Source organism: Rana temporaria, chromosome 6 (genome assembly GCF_905171775.1).
Source record: "Rana temporaria chromosome 6, aRanTem1.1, whole genome shotgun sequence".
NCBI lineage: Eukaryota > Metazoa > Chordata > Amphibia > Anura > Ranidae > Rana > Rana temporaria.
This window is the reverse complement of record NC_053494.1, coordinates 6,543,896-6,570,279: the sequence shown is the minus strand read 5'-3', so window position 1 is coordinate 6,570,279 and position 26,384 is coordinate 6,543,896. Positions and strand designations below refer to the sequence as shown.

At 47.7% G+C, this 26,384-nt stretch overlaps 2 protein-coding genes across 4 annotated transcripts in view; one reads left to right on the top strand and one right to left on the bottom strand.

Annotated features, from left to right (window-relative positions):
• LOC120944329 (transmembrane protease serine 13-like) overlaps positions 1-26,384 on the top strand; it is a 54,573-nt gene that overhangs the window by 15,654 nt on the left and 12,535 nt on the right. The window contains exons 4-7 of the mRNA XM_040358381.1: positions 2,013-2,182; positions 4,326-4,552; positions 7,310-7,445; positions 25,644-25,800. Coding sequence (XP_040214315.1) covers positions 2,013-2,182; positions 4,326-4,552; positions 7,310-7,445; positions 25,644-25,800 — 690 coding nt within the window. The remainder of the gene's footprint in view (positions 1-2,012; positions 2,183-4,325; positions 4,553-7,309; positions 7,446-25,643; positions 25,801-26,384) is intronic.
• Positions 17,772-22,667, bottom strand: LOC120942960 (E3 SUMO-protein ligase ZBED1-like). 3 transcript variants are annotated; one of them, XM_040355957.1, is made up of 5 exons: positions 22,156-22,667; positions 21,264-21,424; positions 21,021-21,138; positions 18,538-20,083; positions 17,772-18,337 (listed from the first exon to the last, which is right to left on the bottom strand). In XM_040355957.1, exons 4-5 carry the CDS (start codon positions 19,984-19,986, stop codon positions 17,849-17,851), a joined length of 1,938 nt encoding a protein of 645 aa, XP_040211891.1. In that variant the 5' UTR covers positions 19,987-20,083; positions 21,021-21,138; positions 21,264-21,424; positions 22,156-22,667; the 3' UTR covers positions 17,772-17,848. The 3 variants fall into 3 exon arrangements, with proteins under 3 accessions (XP_040211891.1, XP_040211890.1, XP_040211892.1); XM_040355956.1 differs by having other exon boundaries at positions 22,160-22,667; XM_040355958.1 differs by lacking the exons at positions 21,264-21,424; positions 22,156-22,667 and having other exon boundaries at positions 21,021-21,230.

Here is a 26,384-nt window from a genome sequence, read left to right as displayed (position 1 = left end):
CAAATCAGCTAGATACGCCGATTCTCAAACGTACGTCCGCCCGGCGCATTTTTTTACGTCGTTTACGTAAGGCTTTTTTCCAGCGTAAAGTTACCCCTGGCTCTATGAGGCGTACGCAATGTTAAGTATGGACGTCGGGACAGCGTAGAATTTTCCGTTGTTTACGTCGTTTGCGTAAAACGTTCGCGAATAGGGCTTTGCGTAAATTACGTTCACGTCGAAAGCATTGACTTGTTGCGGCGTGATTTCGAGCATGCGCACTGGGATACCCCCACGGACGGCGCATGCGCCGTTCGTTCAAAACGTCAATCACGTCGGGTCACGATTCATTAGTATAAAACACGCCCTCCTCTTCGCAATTAGAATTAGGCGCGCTTACGCCGGCACATTTACCCTACGCCGCCGTAACTTAGGACGCAAGTGCTTTGTGAATACAGCACTTGCCTCTCTAAGTTGCGGCGGCGTAGCGTAAATGAGATGCGCTACGCCGGCCTATATATGCGCCGATGTTCGTGGATCTGGCCCCTCCTGTATAGAGCACCCCCACTCTGGATGAAAGAATACAGGGGGCAGAGCAGCATTGCCAGTCAAGGGGGGAGGGGAGTGTTAAATGTATTAGCAGATTTAAATACACAAAAAAATCGAAGCCAGACTCCAGCTCACACTTTATATTCAGTTACAGCTGTTTTCTTTTCTTTTGGGATACAGTGGGACCTCGGATTGCGAGTAACGCGGTTAACGTGCGTTTCGCAATACAAGCACTGTATTTAAAAAAATCCTGACTTGGTTTGCAAGCGCTGTCTCGCAACACGAGCAGGATTCAAGCCAAAGCGGTGTGCAGTACCGCGTTTGGCCTGAGGTCGGGAGGCGCCGTAACCAAGCGGAGCTATTCGGAAATGCTAGGAAAGATTTGTAAATACTCCTAGGTAGATTCACAAAGAGTTAGGTCGGCTTATCTACAGATAAGCCGACCTAACTCTGAATCTAAGCCGACCTATGTTTAAGTGTATTCTCTAACAGAGATACACTTAAACATATCTAAGATAGGCTGGCTTGCGCCGTTCTATCTTAGCTTGCAATGTTTCTTTTGGCCGCTAGATGGCGCTTCCATTGCGGCCAGCCTAGATTATGTAAATGAGGGGATACGGCGATTCACGAGCGTACGCCGGGCCTACACCGCCGCATTACGTCGTTTCCGTACGCGATAGGCCGCCTAAAGTTATTCCATCTATGAAGTGGAATAACAATGTTAAGTATGGCCGCCGTTCCCGCCGCGAGGTTCGAATTTTTTACGTAGTTTGCGCAAGTCGTCCGCGAATCGGGAGTTACGTCGTTTACGTCCGCGTCTAAATCAATCGGCCCGTACGGCCTACTTAGCCGCAATGCGCACTGGGAAATGTAGTCGCCCGGCGCATGCGCAGTGTCAAAAAACGTCAAAAACGTGAGGTCAAGCCTCATTTCCATAATACACGCCCCCCTCCCAGTCATTTGAATTAGGCGCGCTTACGCCCCGCTCGTTTTAGGCTACGCCGCCGAAAATTTGAAGGTAAGTGGTTTGAGAATCACTAATAGCCTAAATAATTTAGCCTAAAAAGACTAGGCTAGGCCGTCCTAATTTTAGGCCAATCTCTCTGAATCTACCTAACTGTTCCCGAGCCTTTCTAAGGGCAGCCGAGCCGTCCTCTGGCCTTTCTGTGTGTTTCCGTGGCTCTTTGGCGCCCCCCCCCCCAACTCTGGCCACATGCGGAATTGCATGCCATTGAAGTCAATGCGGAACAAATTATTTTAGTTTCCATTGACTTCTATGGGGAAACTGGCTTTGATATGCGAGTACTTTGAATTACGAGCGTTCTCCTGGAACGGATTATCCTCGTAATCCAATTCCCACCCAAAACACACCTAACCCTATGGCAATACATAACAATAACAACGCGTCTTTATCTTCTTCTGTGGTTGCATGTTGGTTTTCATTGAACTGAGAACTGGGTTTTATGGTGACGTTGTTTCCGCAGAGCCGCTGTCATCTCCAAAAACCCTCCAGCAGTTGACGGTGCCAATTATCAGCAACAGCAATTGTAATGCGATGTACCACATTGGTGCCGACTCCGATGCCAGTGCAGTCATTGTCCCCAGTGACCAGATCTGTGCCGGGTACGCGGCTGGAAAACAAGATTCCTGCCAGGTGGGTTAATGATTCTAGCTCATTATGAATGACTTACCTGAGATCGAAGCCCCCGCAGCGGTCCTCGTTCGCCTCCTCCGACGCCGCCATGCAGGGCCGATCCGCCCTATAGGCTCACTATGCAAGCTGCGGAGGGCCCCCCAAATTACTAGAGGCCCCGCCTAGTGATAAGTCATTTTCTGCCCCTCACCCCGCTTCTCAACTCGCTGGCTGCATGGGAGAAGAGGTAAGAAGTCAGCAACCCCCGCTTCTCACTTTAATGTAAGATGTAATTTTCGACAGCAGAACACCCCCTCCCTTTAATGTGACATGTCACTGTCGCCAGCGCCCCCCCCTCTTAACTTGAATGTGACATGTCATTTTGCTTAGGGCCCCAGGGAGGTCAGGATCGACACTGCCGCCATGATACCCAGAGTGACATCCGGGTATCGCTGCTCCGGCGCTGTGACTGGCCGGAGCCGCGATGACGTCACTCCCGGCATGATGCCGTTAGTAGCGTCACGCTCAGTGCGCCTGCGCCCGATGTCTGCGGCACATGTGCCGTAGACATTGGTGCTGCAATTATTTGCAAATATCTCTTAAACCTGATAGGCGGCATCCAATTACAGCACCTGTCGTTTCAGCCAATCAGGTGACCGGTAACATACCCGGCAACCTGATTGGCTGAGAGGCGGGTCAGTGTGAGGGAAGCTTCCCTAACATACCACTGAGTAAGCAGCGAACACACAGCGTTGCGCCCGCTGCTTTCCCTTTTGAAAGCCTGTTATGGGCCGTACACACGACCGAACATGTCTGCTGAAACTGGTCCGCGGACCAGTTTCAGCAGACATGTTCGGTCATGTGTAGGCCCGAGCGGACAGGATTCCAGAGTACATTTGCCCGCCGGGCCTTTTCCCAGCAGACAAATATTTCTGGACTTGTTTTAAAACAGCCCGCTGAAATCCTGTCCACTCGGACATGTTCGGTCGTCTGTACAGACCTACCGTACATGTCCGAGCGCCCGCCATCCCTCGCATGCGTCGAATGACTTTGACGCATGCGTGGAAGCATTGAACTGGCAGGGCCGCCCACGTCGCCGCGTCATAATCGTTGCGGCGACGGCGCGGACACGCCCCACGTATTGTTTACGCGCGGATTTCTGTATGATGGTGAGTACAGCCATCGTACAGAAATCCCCGGGCAGACATGTACTGTGAAAAGGGTCCGGCGGACCGGTTTCATCGTACATGTATGCTCGTCTTTACGCGGCCTTAGAGCCCATGGCTCTAATCAAGAAGCCTATTAGGGCCTACTGCTCTAATCAGGCGATTCCATACAAAAGCCGCCGCTGTAATTCATGTACCCGGCGCCCGACAAGGGGCCGGGCACATGAACAGGGGGCGGCAGCGGCGACCATAGACGGCTTCATGCAATGCATGAATCTATCTATGGTGAGTGACAGGAGAGGGGGGTGAGCAGGAGAGAGGGGGTGGCGCTCCTTCCCCCCTTTATGGACGCACTGCCACTGCTCCTGAACTATATTCACACCCCTCATGTTTTTAAAGTTTCAATCAATAAATCTTGATGTCGGGTTGTCATTTAAAGCGGAGGTCCACCCGTTTTTTTTTTTTTTTTTAAAGCCAGCAGCTACAAATACTGCAGCTGCTGACTTTTAAAAAATGGACACTTGACAGTCCAGCGTGCCCGTGATGTCAGCAGACGAGGCCGAGCAATCGATCAGTCCTCGGCAGCTTCCGCCTCCATCCTCGGTGAGGGAATCAGGAAGTCAAGCCTTGTGGCTTCACTGCCCGATTCCCTACTGCGCATGTGCGAGGATCGCGGCACGCCATCACTGGGCCCCGCTCTCTCCTGGGAACAGTGTTTCCCAGAAGACAGCGGGGGGGTGTTGAGGGTAACGTGACGAGGCTAGACTCGTCAGAACCCGGAAGTGGTGCAAAGACAGGTATCTGCACCCCCCTCCCCCCTGAAAGGTTCCAAATGTGACACCGGAGAGGGGAGGGATCCAAAAAGTGGAGGTTCACGTTTTGTGTGAACCCCCGCTTTAAAGAAAACCTAATTCGAAGAAAACGCTCTCGGCGATCTAGCTCCAGTTGTGTTCATTTTAATATCAAACCAGCTGATGATTTTCGTTTTTCTTTTGCAGGGAGACTCTGGAGGTCCTCTAGTCTGTAACGTTGGTGGTCGCTGGTACCAGGCTGGCATCGTCAGCTGGGGAGAGGGATGTGCCGCACCTAACCGGCCGGGAGTTTACACTTATGTCCCTTATTATTATGACTGGATCCAGGCGAATGGAAACCCTCCTTTTGCTTCATCTATGTCTGTTTTGATTGCATCCCTGCTGCTGATACTAACTTTATTTTTGATGCAAAGGTGAAGGACATTGGCTGCGGAATGGATGGCGAAAAAGCTGTGATTTTTTTTAATTTTTTTATTATCACTGTTTAAATTAAAACTACAAACAAGCTGAAAAAAAATGGGGAGATCCTGGATAGTCAACAACAATCTGGCACTCAACATCTATGTCCAAACGTTGGTTGTGGACATTTTGTGCTTTACCTGGTGGCATTGTGATAATAATTTTCAAGGAAATTAAGTTCAACACACCCAACCCACCATATGAGGCCCAACCTTCCCAACCCATCATATGAGGCCCAACCTTCCCAACCCATCATATGAGGCCCAACCTTCCCAACCCACCATATGAGGCCCAACCTTCCCAACCCACCATAAGAGGCCCAACCTTCCCAACCCACCATATGAGGCCCAACCTTCCCAACCCACCATATGAGGCCCAACCTTCCCAACCCATCATATGAGGCCCAACCTTCCCAACCCATCATATGAGGCCCAACCTTCCCAACCCACCATATGAGGCCCAACCTTCCCAACCCACCATAAGAGGCCCAACCTTCCCAACCCACCATATGAGGCCCAACCTTCCCAACCCACCATATGAGGCCCAACTTTCCCAACCCACCATAAGAGGCCCAACCTTCCCAACCCACCATATGAGGCCCAACCTTCCCAACCCACCATATGAGGCCCAACCTTCCCAACCCACCATATGAGGCCCAACCTTCCCAACCCATCATATGAGGCCCAACCTTCCCAACCCATCATATGAGGCCCAACCTTCCCAACCCACCATATGAGGCCCAACCTTCCCAACCCACCATAAGAGGCCCAACCTTCCCAACCCACCATATGAGGCCCAACCATTCCCAACCCACCATATGAGGCCCAACTTTCCCAACCCACCATAAGAGGCCCAACCTTCCCAACCCACCATATGAGGCCCAACCTTCCCAACCCACCATATGAGGCCCAACCTTCCCAACCCACCATATGAGGCCCAACCTTCCTAACACACCATAAGAGGCCCAACCTTTCCAACCCACCATAAGAGGCCCAACCTTCTCAACCCACCATATGAGGCCCAACCTTCCCAACCCACCATATGAGGCCCAACCTTCCCAACCCACCATAAGAGGCCCAACCTTCCCAACCCACCATAAGAGGCCCAACCTTCCCAACCCATCATATGAGGCCCAACCTTCCCAACCCACCATAAGAGGCCCAACCTTCCCAATCCATCATATGAGGCCCAACCTTCCCAACCCACCATATGAGGCCCAACTTTCCCAACCCACCATATGAGGCCCAACCTTCCCAACCCACCATATGAGGCCCAACTTTCCCAACCCACCATATGAGGCCCAACCTTCCCAACTCACCATAAGAGGCCCAACCTTCCCAACCCACCATAAGAGGCCCAACTTTCCCAACCCACCATATGAGGCCCAACCTTCCCAACCCACCATAAGAGGCCCAACCTTCCCAACCCACCATAAGAGGCCCAACCTTCCCAACCCACCATAAGAGGCCCAACCTTCCCAACCCACCATATGAGGCCCAACCTTCCCAACCCACCATAAGAGGCCCAACCCACCATAAGAGGCCCAACCTTCCCAACCCACCATATGAGGCCCAACCTTCCCAACCCACCATATGAGGCCCAACTTTCCCACCCCACCATATGAGGCCCAACTTTCCCAACCCACCATATGAGGCCCAACCTTCCCAACCCACCATAAGAGGCCCAACCTTTCCAACCCACCATAAGAGGCCCAACCTTTCCAACACATTTTGGCCATTGGCCAGCTAAAGCACTATTGTAGAGGCTGGAATAATGGACAGCCGCACTTCCAAAAAAACCCTTGGGTTGTCTTTATTTTAAAACAGATGGCAAATGTACTACAAGGTACAGCAAAACAATGGAGATAGCAGCCTACGCGTTTCACACTGGAGTTAGTGCTTAATCTTCATGATTAAGCACTAACTCCAGTGTGAAACGCGTTGCCTGCTATCTCCAATGTTTTGCTGTACCTTGTAGTGCATTTGCCATCTGTTTTAAAATAAAGACAACCAAAGTTTTTTTTTGAAAGTGTGGCTGTCCATTATTCCAGCCTCTACAATTTGCCTTGTGCATTGCCGGCACTCCTGGTCTCCTGAGAAGCTATTAATTGTCCAGCACACCCACCTGGAGCGGTAACTCCCTTTTTCCAGCTCAAGCACTAGTTGAACTTTGGACGGTTATAATGGTGATTACTGAGTTTTATTATCTTTGTTTTTTAAGATGCTAAATGTTGATGATTGGTTATATATTGAAAACGAAAAATAATTAATGTTTAATTATTCAAAATGCTCAAATATGCCCTGTTATTCTTTTGCATATATACATACGGTATAGGGCAGTGCTGCTGTGATAGTTCTAAACCTCAAAGGGGTTCAAGAATTGTAAAGTGTAGATATGCATGCACGCTGGGAGTAACACACTGACACCTCTGTGCAGTCCAGCTACTTCCTTATCTCTGTTTATTACAGGCAGTGCCAAGCTCTTTTACACACAGCACGATAAAGCATACGTCACTATAATGTAAATGTTATCAGCAGTGGCGGCCCGTCCATAGGGGGCGCTCAGGCGCTGCCCCCCCAAGCTGTGAAAAAAGAGTGACCAAGCGCCGGACATGCAGCGGTCTATGGGAAGCTGATTTGCCCGTGTTTAGGGCGTGTGCAGGGCGCAAGCTGTGTGCCCGCACATACTCCCACTGTCTTTTGATTTGCTAGCATGCCCACTAGTTGTCATGGGATTGGCGGGGACCGGAGGAGAGGTCAGTGGGCAGTGCCATTACATCACTTCCGGTATTCTGGTATCTGGAGCGCGTGTGGGGGCCTCATAAAGGAGCAGCGCCAACCATTGAAGGTAAGTGTGGAACAGACCGGCTCCATCCCCGCGCCAGCACCAGAAGCACCCCCACATCCAATTGCCTGCCAGCCCCGCCACTGAGCCCCTCAGCTGAATACTCCCTCCGCTGGTCCTGCCAGCAAGCCAGCCAGCCTTGCCGCCAGCAGCGCCCCCCCCCCCCCCGCCGCCCACCCGCCGTTCACTCCGAGTCCCGCCGCTCCGGAGCAGCAGTGTGCACTGAATGTGCAGTCCCCCACATCCAATTGCCTGCCAGCCCCGCCAGCAGCACCACCACTGAGCCCCTCCGCTGAATACTCCCTCCACTGGTACTGCCAGCCAGCCCCGCCACCACCAGCAGCGCCCCCCAGCACAGACACTGATCCCACCATCCCCCCCAGGCACTGACACTGATCCCACCACCCCCCCAGCACTGACACTGATCCCACCACCCCCCTCGGGCACTGACACTGATCCCATCCTCCCCCCGGCACTGACACTGATCCCACCATCCCCCCCGGGCACTGACACTGATCCCATCCTCCCCCTAGCACTGACACTGATCCCATCCTCCCCCGGGCACTGACACTGATCCCACCCTCCCCCCGGGCACTGACACCCATCCCACCCTCCCCCCAGGCCCTGACACTGATCCCACCCTCCCCCCGGGCACTGACACTGATCCCATCCTCCCCCCGGCACTGACACTGATCCCACTATCCCCCCGGGCACTGACACTGATCCCATCCTCCCCCCGGGCACTGACACTGATCCCATCCTCCCCCCGGGCACTGACACTGATCCCACCCTCCCCCCGGGCACTGACACTGATCCCACCCTCCCCCCAGGCCCTGACACTGATCCCACCCTCCCCCGGGCACTGACACTGATCCCATCCTCCCCCCGGGCACTGACACTGATCCCATCCTCCCCCCGGCACTGACACTGATCCCACTATCCCCCCGGGCACTGACACTGATCCCATCCTCCCCCCGGGCACTGACACTGATCCCATCCTCCCCCCGGGCACTGACACTGATCCCACCCTCCCCCAGGCACTGACACTGATCCCACCCTCCCCCCCAACAAAATTCCGAAACAAAATATTTCAGTGTGCACACATGTCTATCATTTATGGGACTCCAACCAATCCCTAGGTGTGTCTAGTAGGTGGTGAAAGAGCCTATACATAGTCTGAGGCCTGAGCCTCAGGGGAGTATTTCTGGGTTCAGTGCTTCAGGAGGAGACCCATGTAGTCTAGAAGGAAGCCATTGACACTGAGGTCTCAGCTAGGCTTTGCTGCGGGTCTATTTGCAAGCTTAAGCCTGGGAATCAAGTTGGGTCTGGAGAAGCTCACTGGAGAGAGTCAGGAAGAAGTTGGTAGGAAAGAGTCCAGCTGTCCTGTGGTGGTGTGAGTCTACATCTCCCTCAATAGAAAGAGCCTGGTGGCAGAGGTGCAACAAGAACCTTCGATGCCCCAGTGCAAGAAACCACAAAGGCCCCCAATCCAGGGCCTTTTACTCCTATTGTGGGACCCTTTATTATGGTCCCGCAGTGGGCCACCTTCCTGCCGTCTTGGGTTCCCCCCAGTGGTAATCAAATAGCACCAAAAGAAAAGCTGTATTTGTGTAAAATGATATAAAATCCATTTGGATTTAGTGTTGCATGACCACCCAATTGCCAGGTAAAGTAGCAAAGTGCTGAATAGCAAACAATGGCCTGGTTATGGAGTAAAACCGTCCGGAGGTCAAGTGGTTAAGTCTAAATATTCATTTTTTTTGCATTAGCGCAGTTGTGACTGGTCCTCTTTAGGAATAGAATATCGGTTTGGTTGTGAAGGTCACCATCAAAGCTTTTAGAACATTTCCCTGAGTTATCACATATGACTCAGCAAACCACAGCAACATATACAGAAATTAATATCTCCACAAACAGAGCAAACAAAGGACAGTGACGTCACAACAATACAAACGTTGCATATTTATTTTCTTCAGAACTCGCATCACTGTATGTCTCGCCTGAGCCAATGGCTCACCATTGTTCACCCCCTGGAAGGTGTAACAATCTCTGGCCCAGAGCCATCAATAGTGGAAGGGAATGTAAAACTGCCTGGGCCTCCGTTGGGCCTCCGTTGCACAGAAATCAGAAGACAGTTCTTATATCTCAGATGGCATGTTGGAAATCTGATATGTAATATTAAGCTAAAGTCTGAAATTGTTTAAAAAAAAAAAATACCCTTGCAGTCCACCCCATACACACTTCAAGGGTTAAAGGATCTAGAGGTAGAGGAATAAGCTGTAATACTTACCATACTCACCACTCTGGTGCTCTCCTCTTCACTACAACCTTCCGGTTTAAACAGTGATGACTCCGGGTGGAATGATGGAGCGTGTATCATGGCGGAGATATGTAACTTGTTCTAGGAATTTACATGGTACAGTGCAAAAGACTGAAGGCTTCACTGATAAGTATTGTGTCCTATGGTCTTCTGTCTACCTTTCAGTGACTACACTGTGTGCACAATGGGTTGCTGGCAGACGGCCCACCGCTATACCTGAGGAGGCATAGGAATCTTCTTAGCCAGGAAACAATGGGGGTACACTAGGAAGGAAGCCATGGACACAAGGAGGCATTGGGGGTACACTAGGAATCTTCTCCACTAAGAAACACTGGCGGTACACTAGTAATCTTCTCTACTAGGAAACACTGAGGGATGCTATACATTTTCTCAGGAAGACAGGGACCCAAGGAGGCATTGGGGGTAAACTTAAAATCTTCTCCACTAGGGATCTTTTTAGGAAGTCAAGGACACAAGGAGGAATGTGGGGTACACTAGGAATCTCCTACACTAGAAAAACACTGGGGGAATACTAGGAATTGTCTCCACTAGGAAACACTGGGGGACACTAGAAATCTTCTCAGGAAGCCAGGGACACAAGGAGGCATTGAGTGTACACTAGGAATCTTCATCACTGGAATACATTGGATGTAAACTAGGAATCTTCATCACTGGAATACACTGGGGCCACTAGGAATCTTCTCCACTAGGAAACACTGGGGGCACTAGGAATCTTCTCAGGAAGCCAGGGACACAAGGAGGCATTGGGGGTACACTAGGAATTTCCTCCACTAAGAAACTTTTTAGGAAGCCAGGCACACAAGGAGGCATTTGGGGGTGCACAAGGAATCTTCTCATGAAGCCAGGGACACAAGGAGGCATTGGGGGTACCCTAGGAATGTCCTCCACTAAGAATCTTCTCAGGAAGCCAGGGACACAAGGAGGCATTAGTGGTATGCGCAGGATCTTCTCCACTAAGAAACACTGGGGATACACTCAGAATCGTCTCTACTGAGAATCTTTTTAGGAAGCCAGGGACACAAGGAGGCATTGGGGGTACACTAGGAATCTTCTTCACTGGAAAAAACTGGTGGTACATTTAGGAATCTTCTTCCCTAAGAAACACTGGGAGTACATTAGGAATCTTCTCCACTAGGAAACATTGGGGGGCACTGGGAATCTTCTCAGGAAGCCAGGGACAGAAGAGGGCATTGGGGGTACACTAGGAATCTTCTTCCCTAAGAAACACTGGGAGTACACTAGGAATCTTCTCCTCTAGGAATCTTTTAAGGAAGCCAGGGACACAAGGAGGAATGCGGGGTACACTAGGAATCTCCTGAACTAGGAAACATTGGGGTAATACTAGGAATTATCTCCACTAGGAAACACTGGGGGACACTAGAAATCTTCTCATGAAGCCAGGGACACAAGGAGGCATTGGGTGTTCATCACTGGAATACATTGGTGGTACACTAGGAATCTTCTCCACTAGCAAACACTGGGGGCACTAGGAATGTTCTCAGGAAGCGAGGGACACAAAGAGGCATTGGGGGTACACTAGGAATTTTCTCCCCTAAGAATCTTTTTAGGAAGCCAGGGACACAAGGAGGCATTGGGGGTGCACTAGTAATCTTCTCCACTAAGAAACACTGGGGGACACTAAAAATCTTCTCAGGAAGCTGGGGACACAGGGTGGCATTGGGAGTACACTAGGAATCTTCTTCATTAAGAATCTTTTTAGGAAGCCAGTGACCCAAGGAGGCATTTGGGGGTGCACTAGGAATCTTCTACACTAGGAATTGCTGGGGGGCACTAGAAATCTTTTCAAGAAGCCAGGGACACAAGGAGACATTGGGGCACTAGGAATCTTCTCCACTAGGAATCTTTTAAGGAAGCCAGGGACACAAGGAGGCATTGGGGGTACACTAGGAATCTTCTCCACTAAGAAACACTGGTGGTACACCAGTAATCTTCTCTACTAGGAAACACTGGGGGACACTAGACATTTTCTCAGGAAGACAGGAACCCAAGGAGGCATTGGAGATACACTAGGAATCTTCCTCGCTAGAAAACACTGGAGTACACTTAGAAGCTTCTCCACTAGGGGTCTTTTTAGGAAGTCAAGGATACAAGGAGGAATGTGGGGTACACTAGGAATCTCCTCCACTAGGAAACACTGGGGGAATACTAGGAATCTTCCCCACTAGGAAACACTGGGGGACACTAGAAATCTTCTCAGGAAGCTAGGGACACAAGGAGGCATTGGTGCACACTAGGAATCTTCATCACTGGAATACATTGGTGGTACACTAGGAACCTTCTCCACTAGGAAACACTGGGGGGCACTAGAAATGTTCTCAGGAAGCCAGGAACACAAGGAGGCATTGGAGGTACACTAGGAATCTTCTCCACTAAGAAACACTGGGGGACACTAAAAATCTTCTCAGGAAGCCAGGGACACAAGAGGCATTGGGGGTGTACTAGGAATCTTCTATGCTAGGAAACACTGGGGGGACACTAGAAATCTTCTCAGGAAGCCAGTGACACAAGGAGGCATTGGTGGTATGCTCAGGATCTTCCCCACTAAGAAACACTGGGGGTACACTCACAATATTCTTTACTATGAATCTTTTTAGGAAGCCAGGGACACAAGGAGACATTGGGGGTACACTAGGAATCTTCTTCGCTAAGAAACACTGGGAGTACACTAGAGATCTTCTCCACTAGGAATCTTTTTAGGAAGCCAGGGACACAAGGAGACATTGGGGGTACACTAGGAATCTTCTTCGCTAAGAAACACTGGGAGTGCACTAGGGATCTTCTCCACTAGGAATCGTTTTAGGCAGCCAGGGACACAAGGAGGCATTGGGGGTACACTAGGAATCTTCTCCAGTAGGAAACACTGGGCTTGCACTAGGGATCTTTTTAGGAAGCCAGGGACACAAGGAGGCATTGAGTGTACACTAGGAATCTTCTTCAGTAGTAAACACTGAGGATTCTTCTTGGAAACACAAAATCATTAATGAAAACTGAAAAGGTTATATAACTCCAAATATCTTGGCCACCTCTCCAGACCTCTCTTCACGTGATGCCCTGTGCTGCCGATGTAGCAGGCTGTACACTGCAAAACACAGCCGGTGCTCAACGGTCAGCGTGACCAATGAGATTTGCTTCCATCTTCTAGGACATCTTACCAAAAGAAGAAGCCTCAAATACGCTTCTTATTGGTCAGCACGGTCATGTGCATGCTTGCCTATTGCGAGCATTTAGATAGACACTCATCCCATAGACATCATAGCCACTATGGCCAGCAGGGTCTGAAGGTGTGTCCAGGATATTTGGGGTTCTTTCAGAAATGTTGAAGTTCTTACCACCCTCTGAAAAACTCTTGGAGCACTTTTCAGAGGGTGGTAGAGCAGCAGTTGATCGGCATCCAGGAGGTGATACTGCCACCTACCGACAGCTGCTTTTTTTTTTTTTATGAGATTTTTAAATTGCCAAATTGCCTACATTGTGGGACCTTGCCACAACTGTTTTCTGGTCATTCGACTCTTTGTTGTGGTGTGGCCCTACCTAACTCAATGAGCGAGTTAGAGATCTGCCACGGCCACAAAGTAAAGTATCACTGCCGCTGCATGTACAGCCCTGTCCGGCTGTATTGTGACAATTGAAATGGGCAGTCAGGAGTTCGGTAAATCCACATCTTAGCCAAACACTTCCCGCCCCCCCCCCCCCCACCTCCTTCCCCCTAGTCACCCTGCTGAAAGCGCCCCTTATGTACCCCACTACACACGATCGGATTTTCCGTCGGCATGGTTTTTCTGACAGAATTCCGCTCAAGCTTGGCTTGCATACACGCGGTCGCACAAAAGTTCTCTGAACTTTCGACTGTCAAGAACGCGGTGACGTACAACACTACGACAAGCCGAGAAAATTAAGTTCAATGCTTCCGAGCAACTTTTGTCGTCGGAAAATTTGAGAACCAGCTCTCAAATTTTTGTTGTCGGAAATTCCGACAGCAAATGTCCGATGGAGCCCACTACACGGTCATATTTTCCGACCGCGTGCACGCGGCATTTGAGTTAGCTGACCTTTTCATTCTACATGATAAGCTGACTTTACCGTTTAAGCAGGAAAGCTCAGTGCCTGCAGTGGAATACATAGCTCCCTCTACTGGAAGATTTACAAATATACATAATAACTAGGGCTGCGCATCTTCACTCGTCTCACGATTCGATGCGATTACGATTATCAAGTCCACGATTCGATTCGATTCGATTCGGCGATGCATCACGATGCATCAAGATTATTACCCAAGTCCCCTTGTTTTTCAATTTTACATCAAAAAATTAATTCAATCAGTCAGAAATTGCACAAAAATATTTATTTGTATCTGCTATTTAAACAAATCATACCAAGTTCCCTGCATATCATATAGCAAAGTCTGAATGAACAAAACAGTGCAGCAGACAACAGTATTTATTTAAAACAGTACTGTCAGTGTCTCTGAAACATTAAACTGTTGTGCTGGCCTGGCTGGTGCAGTTAGTTTATAAGTTTTGCAATAGTTTTACCATATAATATATATTATATATTATATAATATTAAACAGTACCTACAAAAAAAGGAGCACTTCAGTTCCTGACTGTAAAACATCACAGTGAGTCAGTGAACCTATAACACAGTCAGTGACTGTGTTATAGGTTCACTCACTGTGATGTTTGCCAGTCAGGAACTGTCTGTCACACAGTGTGTTCAAGTTGTCTGTGTTGCAGAACTTCCTGGTTCACCGTGATTGTTTTGGCAGCAGCACCACCACCAGCACCACCACCACCACCACCAGCACCAGCACCAGCACCAGCACCACCACCAGCACCAGCACCACCACCAGCACCACCACCAGCACCACCACCAGCACCACCACCAGCAGCACCACCACCAGCACCACCACCAGCACCAGCACCACCACCAGCACCAGATGGGTAGTACGTCTAGATCAGTGCTATAAGCTCTCAGAGTTGTCACTTTACAGAAAACGTTACCTGCACTGAGCACTCAGCGAGCACTCTACCACGATACATCAACTGAAGCCAAGCCATGCCACCATTAGAGGAAGCTGGAAAATCCTTGACAGAATAAATTTTCAACTGAATCTGAAAACCTTGGACAAATCTTTATGGGATCACAAACACACACCACAGAATACCAGAAAACAAATAAACACACATCCTCCTCACTGAATCATAATGGTAAAGGGCAGGCCACAGGACGGGCAATGTGGCACAGCCACCATAGTCAGACATGATGTCAGAAGGTCGGTGTGTGTTTTTTTGGTTTGTGTGAATGTGTATTTGTGTGATCCAATAAAGATTTACTCCAGGTTTTAAGTTTCAATTTATTCTTTCAATGATTTGCCTTCCTCTGGTGGCTTGGCGGGCGTCAGTTGTCTTTAATCAAATAAATACACTTTTAGAATATTTGGCTGAGGTTTTAAGTTGAGCCCCCCTAAAAATTGACATTCAAAAGATAGACAGTACATCAAGTTAGAAAATTCAATGGAATGGACACATTTTTGAAGATTGTGTCCGACACAATCTTAAAAAATAATACCATTCTCCCCAGTGCTAGAAATTGAAAAGCTTGTCGTCACACAGTGACTTAACAGAAAATTTTACCTGCACTCTACCACGCATAGTCGCATACACCAACTGAAGCCAAGCCACGCCACCATTAGAGGAAGCTGGAAAATCCTTGACCGAAAAAATTGGCAACTGAATATGAAAACCTTGGACAAATCTTTATGGGATCACAAACAGTCACCACAGAATACCAAAAATAAAAAGAAAACACACACATGACACTGAATAATGATTGGTAAAGGGCAGGCCACAGCAGGTCAGACAGACAAGCGGGCAATGTGGCACAGCCACAGACAACATGAGGTCAGGTAGGTGTGTTTTTTTTTTGGTTCGTGTGATCCAATAAAGATTTACTCCAGGTTTTAAGTTTCAATTTATTCTTTCAAGGATTTGCCTTCCTCTGGTGGCTTGGCGGGCGTCAGTTGTCTGGAATTAAATACAGAATTCTTTTGGTTGAAGGTTAAACCCCTAAACAGAGTCAGAAATTCACAGAGCATGACAGACACATTGGGAAAACACCAAAAAACACGTCAGTGTAAAAATACAAAATGGATCGGACTGACAGTCGCATAATAGAAAACCATTCTCCATCTCCTCTCCACTCCAGTGCTGCTAAAAGCTAGAATAATATCATATATTCTGATTAATCATCACAGTGAACTTAGAATATATGATATTATACAATTACAAATATACATATTATAACAAAATGTTACATTCATTGATCGTTTGCAATTGCCACGACCTGTCGACCACTGCCAGTCACCTGCAGGCGGTCACTGCCAGTCTGACTGCCAGTGCCACGACGGCACCCCACCAGTCAGTCAGTCACAGTGACTGAGTGCATTCCGTTGAGGACGAGAGTGGCATAACTGGCGTTAACCGTTAAGTAACTGGTCTTGTTGACAATGACAGGGATGGAGTTGGAGTAACTCGTCGTGAGGGAGGGGTGGGGAGGAAAAAGGGAAAGGGGAGGAAAAAGGGAAAGGGGGGGGGGAAAGGGGAAAGGGGGGGAGGGAAAGGGGGGGGGGAGGGGAAGGGGAAGGGGGGGGGGGGGGGAAGGGGGGGGGAAAGGGGAAGGGGGGGGGGGAAGAGGGAAAGGGGGAGGGGGGAGGGAAAGGGGAAGGGAAAGGGGGGGAGAAAGAAAGACACAGAGACAGACAGACACAGAGACAGACACTCACAGACACAGAGACAGACACTCACAGACACAGAGACAGACACAGAGACAGACACTCACAGACACAGAGACAGACACTCACAGACACAGAGACAGACACAGAGACAGACACAGAGACAGACACAGAGACAGACACAGAGACAGACACAGAGACAGACACAGAGACAGACACTCACAGACACAGAGACAGACACAGAGACAGACAGTCAGACACAGACAGTCAGACACAGACAGTCAGACACAGACAGTCAGACACAGACAGAGACACAGACAGACACAGACAGAGACACAGACAGACAGACACAGAGACACAGACAGACAGACACAGAGACACAGACAGACAGACACAGAGACACAGACAGACAGACACAGAGACACAGACAGACAGACACAGAGACACAGACAGACAGACACAGACAGAGACACAGACATACACACAGACACAGAGACAGACACAGAGAGCGGTAAACGTAAAAAGAGAGAGAGAGACTGAGAGGGAGACAGAACGAGAGATAGGGAGACGGAAAGAGAGATAGAGAAAGACAGAAAAAAGGAGAGAAAGAAAGAAAAGAAAGAGAAAGGAGAGAAAGAATGAGGTAAAATTGAGGAAAGGACTAGTAGGACTAGGAGCCGGAGGAGAGGAAAAGTTCTCCTCCTTTCCTCCTTTAGTCTCTCCCCTTTCCTTCTCTCTCTCTCTCCCCTTCTTTCCTTCTCTTGGAGAAGGAAAGAGGGAGAGGGAGGAAGAAAAGAATGAGGGAGAGGGAGGAAGGAAAGAATGAGGAGAGAGGGAGGAAGGAAAGAAAGAAAGAATGAGGAGAGAGGGAGGAAGGAAAGAAAGAAAGAAAGAAAGAAAGAAAGAAAGAAAGAATGAGGAGAGAGGGAGGAAGGAAAGAATGAGGAGAGAGGGAGGAAAGAGGGAAAAAAAGGAAAGGAGGAGAGAGAGGGAAAAAGGGGAGGGAGAGGGAAAGGGAAAAGGGGAGGGAAAGGGAAAAGGGAAAAGGGGAGGGAAAGGGAAAAGGGGAGGGAAAGGGAAAAGGGGAGGGAAAGGGAAAAGGGGAGGGAAAGGGAAAAGGGGAGGGAAAGGGGAGGGAAAGGGAAGGGAAAGGGAAGGGGAAGGGAAAAGGGAAGGGGAAGGGGGAAAAGGGGAGGGGAAGGGAAAAGGGGAGGGGAAGGGAAAAGGGGAGTCTGGCAGGGGAGACAGAGAAATAAAAAATTTCAGTGGCAGAGACAATGCTATAAACAAAATCTATAAAATTAAAAACACTGCTCAGCATTTGGGAACATGTAGATTTTTCTGTAAGAACACCAATTGATCTACATGGTCTGGTTTGAGGGCGCTTCTTTTTGCAGTTACCACATCTCCTGCAGTGGAGAAAACCCGCTCTGCAGACACGCTTGTACCTGGGATACACAAGTATTGCTTTGACAGCCGAGAAAGGAGGGGAAATATGACCTCATGCTCACGCCACCAGTTCAAAGGGTCCTCAGTGAGAGGCAGAGGTGGGGCTTTACAATAGTTTTCCATTTCCTCTTCAGCCTTGGCATAGGGGGTCTTTTTGGGTTCTATTGTACCTTCAGTGTCAGTGAAAGACTGTCCCAGCAAACTCACGAGCAGCGATCTGGCCTTTTTGGGAGGAGATGGTGGAGATGGAGAATGGTTGTCTTCGATGGGTGAACTGTCCTCTTCTTCCAGAGTTCGTTTTCTTCTAGGCACTTGATGATCCTCTTGTGTCCTCTCACTCTCATCTGATGTAATCTGTGTTTGAACAAAAAAGAAACGGAAAAAAAACAATAAGTAAAAACACAAATGTCAATGCCTTTGATTCTGATGGGGTGATGAAAAAGCACAGGAAACGGACAGTACAGTTCCCGCACCGCATCAGATTCAGAAGCGTGGTAGTGCTACTGTCGTTTCAAGAAGAAACATGATGGAATTCTTCAAATTAATTTAATTACCTCCAAGGATGCAGCTTCCTCAGTGACTCCTTTAAATATCTCCAATCTTTCTTCATCTGTGAGGATGAAAGGCAGTCCCTTAAAGCGAGGATCCAGTGCAGAGGCTGTATGAAGGATCTTCTTCTCGGCCTCACTGCTGTACCTCTTCTGGAGATCTGTTCTAATAGAATTCTTGATCTCATGGATCATGGGTGTGTCTCCCATCGTGTCTGTCATGCTCTGGAGAAGTTGTGCATTTATAGGGGCAATGAGAGAAACTGTTGGATTGCGCTCTTCTGACATCAGCATGGTTGCATCCTTCATTGGCTTTAATGCACTCACGGCGTCCTCTGCATTTGACACATCTGTTTCGTTTAGAGTGCAGAGATCGGACTCTCCTCTTCTGACTTCTGGAGACAGCAAGGTGGCACAGACTGCAGGTTGTTGTTCCAAGAACCTCTCGACCATGTCGTATGCACTGTTCCATCTTGTTGCCACATCAGTTATCAGCTTATGATTCTTCAAGCCAAGACATTTCTGTTTCTCTTTTAGACAGTGGCTTGCTCTAGTGCTGCGGTGAAAGAATGTGGATATCCGACGTACTCTGCCAAGAAGCCTAGAGAGAGTGGCCACTTTCAACGCTCGCTGGGATGCAAGATTCAGTGTATGGGCGAAGCATTTCACATGGGGGAATTTTCCAACTTGAGCTGCAACTATCATGTTTGACGCGTTGTCGGTCACAAGCACTACAGATTTATCGGACAGCTGCCATTCTTCCACAACATGAGAAAGTAGCTCTGCCAGATGAGCACCCGTGTGAGACTCATAAATGGCTCTCGTTTGCAGTACATGCGACAAAATCTGCCAGTCCTTACTAACATAATGTGCTGTTATTGTAACATAAGACTCTGTCGTGACTGAAGTCCAGGAATCACACGTTATTGCGACTCGACTTGCTTGGCTCATTGATGCAATTATCTTAGCTTTGGTTTCGTGGTAGAGTGCAGGTATGACGTTTTCTGTAAAGTGACTTCGTGACGGGATCTTGTAACGCGGCTCTATCGTCTTCAAAAGGTAGCGAAACCCACTGTTTTCCACAACAGAGTAAGGGCGCAGGTCCTTCGCTATGAAAGCTGCCACAGCTTTTGTTATTCTCTTTACCTTTTCAGAGTTGGGCGGCAAAGTTGACTGTAACATTGCATCAATTTTTGGCTGATCTGGGTTCATTTCCTTGGTGGTGGTGGTGGTAGGTTTTAGCATTTCTGGGTGAAAACGGCTGACGTGGTTTCTCAGATTAGTAGTATTCCCTAGATATTTAATTTTTGTGTGACAGATTTTACACACAGCGTATGACTTGTCCAATTCGTGCTTCCCACTTTTTTCATAAAAGCCAAAATGTTCCCAGATGTTTGCTTTTAAAAAGCTAGGTGCATTTTTTATCTCTCGTTCCTTTTGTTCTACTTCTGCCATTTTTATTTACTAGCAAATGCAATGCATGCCAGGCATCTATGTGAATTTGTGAGTAGGGATGACACAAGTCTTGACGTGACGATGATGTTGTCAAACTCTGTCAGTTTAAAAAAAAAAAAAAAAATTTGAGTGACTAAGCCTAAAGCCTGCCACGAGATCAACAGAAAAAGTAACACGTTTCTTTCTAGTATGTATGTAATTGTATGATATGTAAAATCCTCATTTATTATTCTACCCCCCCCCCCCACACAACACGCAGTTAGTCGCAGTCGCTGTCAACTTGTCAAGTGTCAACTATCATTATTCATCATGTGTAAAAGAAAAAATGCGCCCTGGCCCCTCATCTCGTCTGCCGCCGGTGGTTGGTCAACTCAACTGGTGGTGGTCATGGTCATTGGTCAATGCATTGGCATTGCAATGGTCACAATCTGGTACACTGGCATTATTTGAGATCACAAACTGGCTGCTATAACACAACAACAACATGTCCCGCCAACATCCCCCCCCCCAATGACATAATGCCAGTGCCACCCATTTCATTAATTCTGGTTTTATGCATCATTTGAATGTCTTGTCTTGGTGATTGATTCACAATTCACAAGTTCATACTTACCTTGTTTGTATTGTAATATGATGCTTTTTGGTTTTGCTCATCATTACTGCCCCACACACAATGCACTTGCCTTGCAGTGCAGCTGCAGCATGTGTGGGGCTGGGGCAGTGATGAGCAAAACCATAAATGCTCTCAAAAAGTATCAATAAAGTTGTGATCAAACAATCATCATTCATCACTAAGACAAGACAGTCACACTGGACAAGTGGACAAATGGTCAGGACAGAACATTCAATGGATTAGAGATAGAGATATATAGACCTAGACCAGCACCAGCACTGCAGACCTACAGTCATAAACGTAACCATAATTAATTAAATGGCAATGGTATGGTCTGGTGATTGTCACTTAAACTCATTAAACCTTTCATGACATAGTTATTTAATATAATGTGAAAGATGATGTTTATTAGTTTTCCTACCTGATTAATGATGATACGATGATAACGACGACGGTGGTGCTGGTGGTGGTGGTGGTGGCACTGCTGGCTGCTGGTGGTGGAGCGATTCTCCTCCTGCCTGTGGTGGACTGGACTGAGCCTGAGGAGTGAGGAAAAACGGACAGGTGAGGTGACACAAGTGACAATTTTTTTTTTTAGGTACGGTAACAGGCAGTGAGCAGCTGCAGTCTCTGTGAGTGGTGTATCTGTGTGATGGTCACCTACCTGTCACAACAAGGTGGCAGAGTCTGGCTGGCACGTGGCACCTGCGGGTCTCCTCTCCTGCTGCCTGTGATGATGAAGGGACTCGGAGTGTGTGGCACTGGCAGCTGCGGCCTAGCTCCCTGTCCTGCGAGCCGGGTAACGGATGGGCTGGTCTCCCTCTCCTAAAAAAAAAAGATAGCAATTGATTGATTGATTGCATCACGAAACTGGAAAGTGAAAAGGGGGGGGTAAAATTAAAAATTGTAAAATACCCAGTTCAAGATGTATGGGACAGAACAGTCAAAATGTTTTATTTTTTAAGTAACCAAACAGGCAGGCAGGCATGTTATATTGTTAAATAGTTGTGCTTTAAACCACATGACAATCCCAAGAACAGCAGTATTGAACAGTTGCAAACAGTGTTGTCTGGCATATCTTTGTAAATGATGTGATCAGTGATCACTCACTAAGACCTCTAACTTTACAGCATTGCAAAAAGCTGCCACTGACTGTAGTGTATTCAATACACATATTGTATTTGACTTTTTGGGGGGGAGATGATGATCTGCTTCTGCACAATTGCACACTGTCTGACTGTCTGGCATATCTTTGTATTACTGTGATGCATGTGATCAGTGATCACTCACTAAGACCTCTAACTTAGTTTACAGCATTGCAAAAAGCTGCAAGTCAAATACAATATGTGTATTGAATACACTACAGTCAGTGGCAGCTTTTTGCAATGCTGTAAACTAAGTTAGAGGTCTTAGTGAGTGATCACTGATCACATGCATCACAGTAATACAAAGATATGCCAGACAGTCAGACAGTGTGCAATTGTGCAGAAGCAGATCATCATCTCCCCCCCAAAAATAATAAAAATCCCCCAAAAAAATGCAGAAGGGTAACTTACTAACCAGTTTGTGCTCCCATGTGGCATGTGCTGCCTGCCACTGCTGCTCACTGTGTCTGAGTGTGCGGCACTGTGTCAGGCGGTGGCTGCGGCCTAGCTCGGGTCTCACTCGTCTCCTTCACTCCAGTCCTGCGGTCTCCTCCTCCTCTGTCCCCCTGCAAGACACTGTCAGCCTGTTTTTTTTCTTTTGTACACTCTGAGCGCTCTTGGGGGTACGAGGACGGGTCCGCTGTGCTCAGTGCTGCTCCGTCCGTCTCCTCTCCAGTCCTCCTCACGAGTCGACTCACACGTGCGACACAGGGGGAGGGGGGTGTCACTGTCGTCACGTCAGCGGGAGGCGGGAGGCGGGAAAGAAGGCGCCAAAAAACTTTTTTTTCCGACTCGGCTCTGCAAGGCGGACGCGACACTGACGTCATCAACATGCATCGATTATTTAAAGCAACCGCATCGATGCAGAATCGCCGGGGGTCGAATCGCGATGCATCGCTGCATCGATTATATTCGACAGCCCTAATAATAACTACTGAAACAAAAAGGAAAAAATTTAAATAAATGCTCATTAAAAATACATTTTACCTTTAGACTCTTACATGAATCACAGCGCAGCTAACACAGAAGAATGTAATACCTACTAATCATAAAGTTTGTCATTTGCCCGGAGTCATATTTATTCTTGATAAGCCCTCTGATCTTTCAATAGCTAATGAATGTCACAAAACAAGAACAGTTTTTCCTTTTGAAGCATATCACTGAACATAACAACCAGCAAACACCTGATAAAGGCCATTCCGCACTGCATAAATCTGATTGAAAAGAAAATGTGGATATTTCATCTGCAGCCCCTTCCCACCTGGCCTCGGCACCCCTTAACCACTTATCTACCGGGGTCATTTTTTTATTTTTCAATATTTTTTTTGATAGAAAGCACTTTAACTACATGCCGACCAGCCGCTGCAGTTCTACGGCGGCAGGTCGGCTCCCCTGCGCGAGAGCACGTCGTATAACGTCTCCTCGCGAAGCGCCCCCCCGCTCGCTCCTGACTCCCGTGCGCGTGCCCGGCAGTCGCGATCACCGCCGGGCACCCGCGATCGCTCGTTACAGAGCGAGAACCAGGAGCTGTGAGTGTAAACACACAGCTCCCGGTCCTGTCAGGGGGAGAAATGCCTGACCGTCAATGTATGAACAGCGATCTGTCATTTCCTCTAGTCAGTCCCACCCCCCTTCAGTTAGAACACACCCAGGGAACATACTTAACCCCTTCCCCGCCCCCTAGTGTTAACCCCTTCCCTGCCAGTGGCATTTTTATAGTAATTAATGCATTTTTATAGCACTGATCGCTATAAAAATGCCAATGGTCCCAAAAATGTGTCCGAAGTGTCCGAAGTGTCCGCCATAATGTCGCAGTACCGAAAAAAAAATCGATGATCGCCGCCATTACTAGTAAAAAAAAAATATTAATAAAAATGCCATAAAACTATCCCCTATTTTGTAAACGCTATAACTTTTGCGCAAACCAATCAATAAACGCTTATTGCGATTTTTTTTTTACGAAAAACAGGTAGAAGAATACGTATCGGCCTAAACTGAGGAAAAAAATAGTTTTTTTATATATTTTTGGGGGATATTTATTATAGCAAAAAGTAAAAAATATTGCATTTTTTTCAAAATTGTCGCTCTATTTTTGTTTATAGCGCAAAAACTAAAAACCGGAAGAGGTGATCAAATACCACCAAAAGAAAGCTCTATTTGTGGGGGAAAAAAGGACGTCAATTTTGTTTGGGAGCCACGTCGCACAACCACGCAATTGTCAGTTAAATCGACGCAGTGCCGAATCGCAAAAAGTGCTCTGGTCTTTGACCAGCAATATGGTCCGGGGCTTAAGTGGTTAAACCTCCACAAAAATGTAATGTTCACACTTTTAGAGCCACCTGGATCACTGAAAGCTCTTCACTGAAAGTTAAAGTCAGTACTAAGGATACAGCTGCAGCAGCCTAAAGCTTAATTTAACCACTTGCCGACTGCCGCACGCCGATATACGTCGGCAGAATGGCACGATCAGGCAAATGGTCGTACCTGTACGTCCCTCTGAATTTACGGCACAGCAGGCGCGCGCATGCCGCATGCTATGTGAGTGCGCCCGAGGGTTCCGTGAACTCTAAGTTCGCGGGCGATCTGCGATTACGGTCGGCAAAGGCAGAACAGGGGGATGCCTTTAAAAACAAGGCATTCCCCTGTTCTGCCTAGTGACACGTCAGGGATCTACTGTTCCCTGTGATCTGGAACAGTGATCACTGATGTGTCTCTGGTAGCTCCTCCCCCTAACAGTTAGAATCACTCCCTAGGACACACTTAACCCCTTCAGCGCCACCTAGTGGTTAACCCCATTCACTGCCAGTGTCATTTTTACAGTAATCAGTGCATTTTTATAGCACTGATGGTCCCAAAAATGTGTCAAGTGTTTGATGTGTCCACCATTAAGTCGCAGTCACAATAAAAATCACTAGTAAAAAAAAATATTAATAAAAATGCCATAAAACTGTCCCCTATTTTGCAAACCAATCAATAAACGTTTATTGCGATTTTTAAACCAAAAATATGTAAAAGAATACTTATCGGCCTAAACTGAGAAAAAAATAGCTTTTTAAAAAAAATAAAAATAATTGTGGATATTTATTATAGCAAAAAGTAAAAAATATTGCTTTTTTTTCAAAATTGTCGCTCTATTTTTGTTTATAGCGCAAAAAATGAAAACCGCAGAGGTGATCAAATACCACCAAAAGAAAGCTCTATTTGTGGGAAAAAAAGGACGCCAATTTTGTTTGGAGCCACGTCACACAACCGCGCAATTGTCAGGTAAAACGCCGCAGTGCCGAATCACAAAAAGTGGCACGGTCATTTGGCAGCCAAATGGTCCGGGGCTGAAGTGGTCAAACCCTTGTCTACCATGCTGTTTATAAACCTACCTTGATAGACAAGTAGTAAACCTGGGTCATTACGCCCAGGGCAGGAAGGACTTCCCAATCCAATCATGTCTTCAGTGAGCAGAGAGCTGGTGACTCTCAGTCACCGGCTCTCTGCTCTGGCCCCTCTACTCCACTCCACTGGAGCACTGGGCTGTGCAGGGGGCAGGGGCAGCTGGCTCAAGCTCTCAGTGGCGCGCTAAACTGAGTGGATCCCGACATCCCGGCTCAGTGACGTCAGCCGACAGCGGGCTTTGGCAGAGTATGGGTAACGGGTGTGCAAAACTAAGTGCACTCCTGTGACCCATAGGAGAAGTATAGCCAAAATTGCTTTGGACCTATTTCTCCTTTAACTTACACTTTAACCCTTAACCCATAACTTAAGTTCAAAGTTTTTAGAGTATGCAGAAGAAAAAGGTTGAAGCTGAATTTTTTCTGCTAGAACTGGTTTCTGTTTTAACTGTTTTCTAGTTAATGCCATCACCCACCATGACAATGCACAGGGACCATAATATTGCCTAATAATAGAAAAAGTCCGAAAGAACAGGTCTGTTCACATTTTTAAATGCAGCTGAAGACGGGTCTTCTAGTGATGTCCCTGTTCAGTCATATGTGAGTAAGGGAGCACAGAAGAGGAAAATCATGGAGGGCATTACATATCTCATTGGCTTTCTACTCCTGGCAGGTAAGTGATAATTCCTTTCTTCTACATATACTGTATATGATTATCTAAATAGTATCATTTTCTTTCTTCAAGCTTCCATTCCTACTAATCCTTGTACATTAAAAAGATCATGTAGTGCCCCCAGTCTCTCTTTATCCACATGTTGGTCTTTGGGAAAAGGATTATTAACTCCAGAAACACCTGCCGTATGATGCGGTATGACTTTGAGATGATGAAAGGCAATCGGACATGCCGACAACAAAACCCGTGGATTTTTATTTCCGATGGATTGTTGGCTCAAACTTGTCTTGCATACACATGGTCAACACTACAACGAGCCGAGAAAAATGAATGATTCCGAGCATGCGTAGGATTTTTGCACGATCGGAATTTCCGACAAGAACTTTTGTTGTCGGAAAAATTGAGAACCAGCTCTCAAACATTTGTTGTGGGAAATTCCAACAGCAAATGTCCGACGGAGCCTACACACGGTTCGGAATATCCGACCAAAAGCTCACATCGAACTTTTGTTGTCGGAAAATTCTGACCGTGTGTAGGCGGCATAAGATTCAATATTTCATTGTTCTGTGGATGCTGGAGAGTTA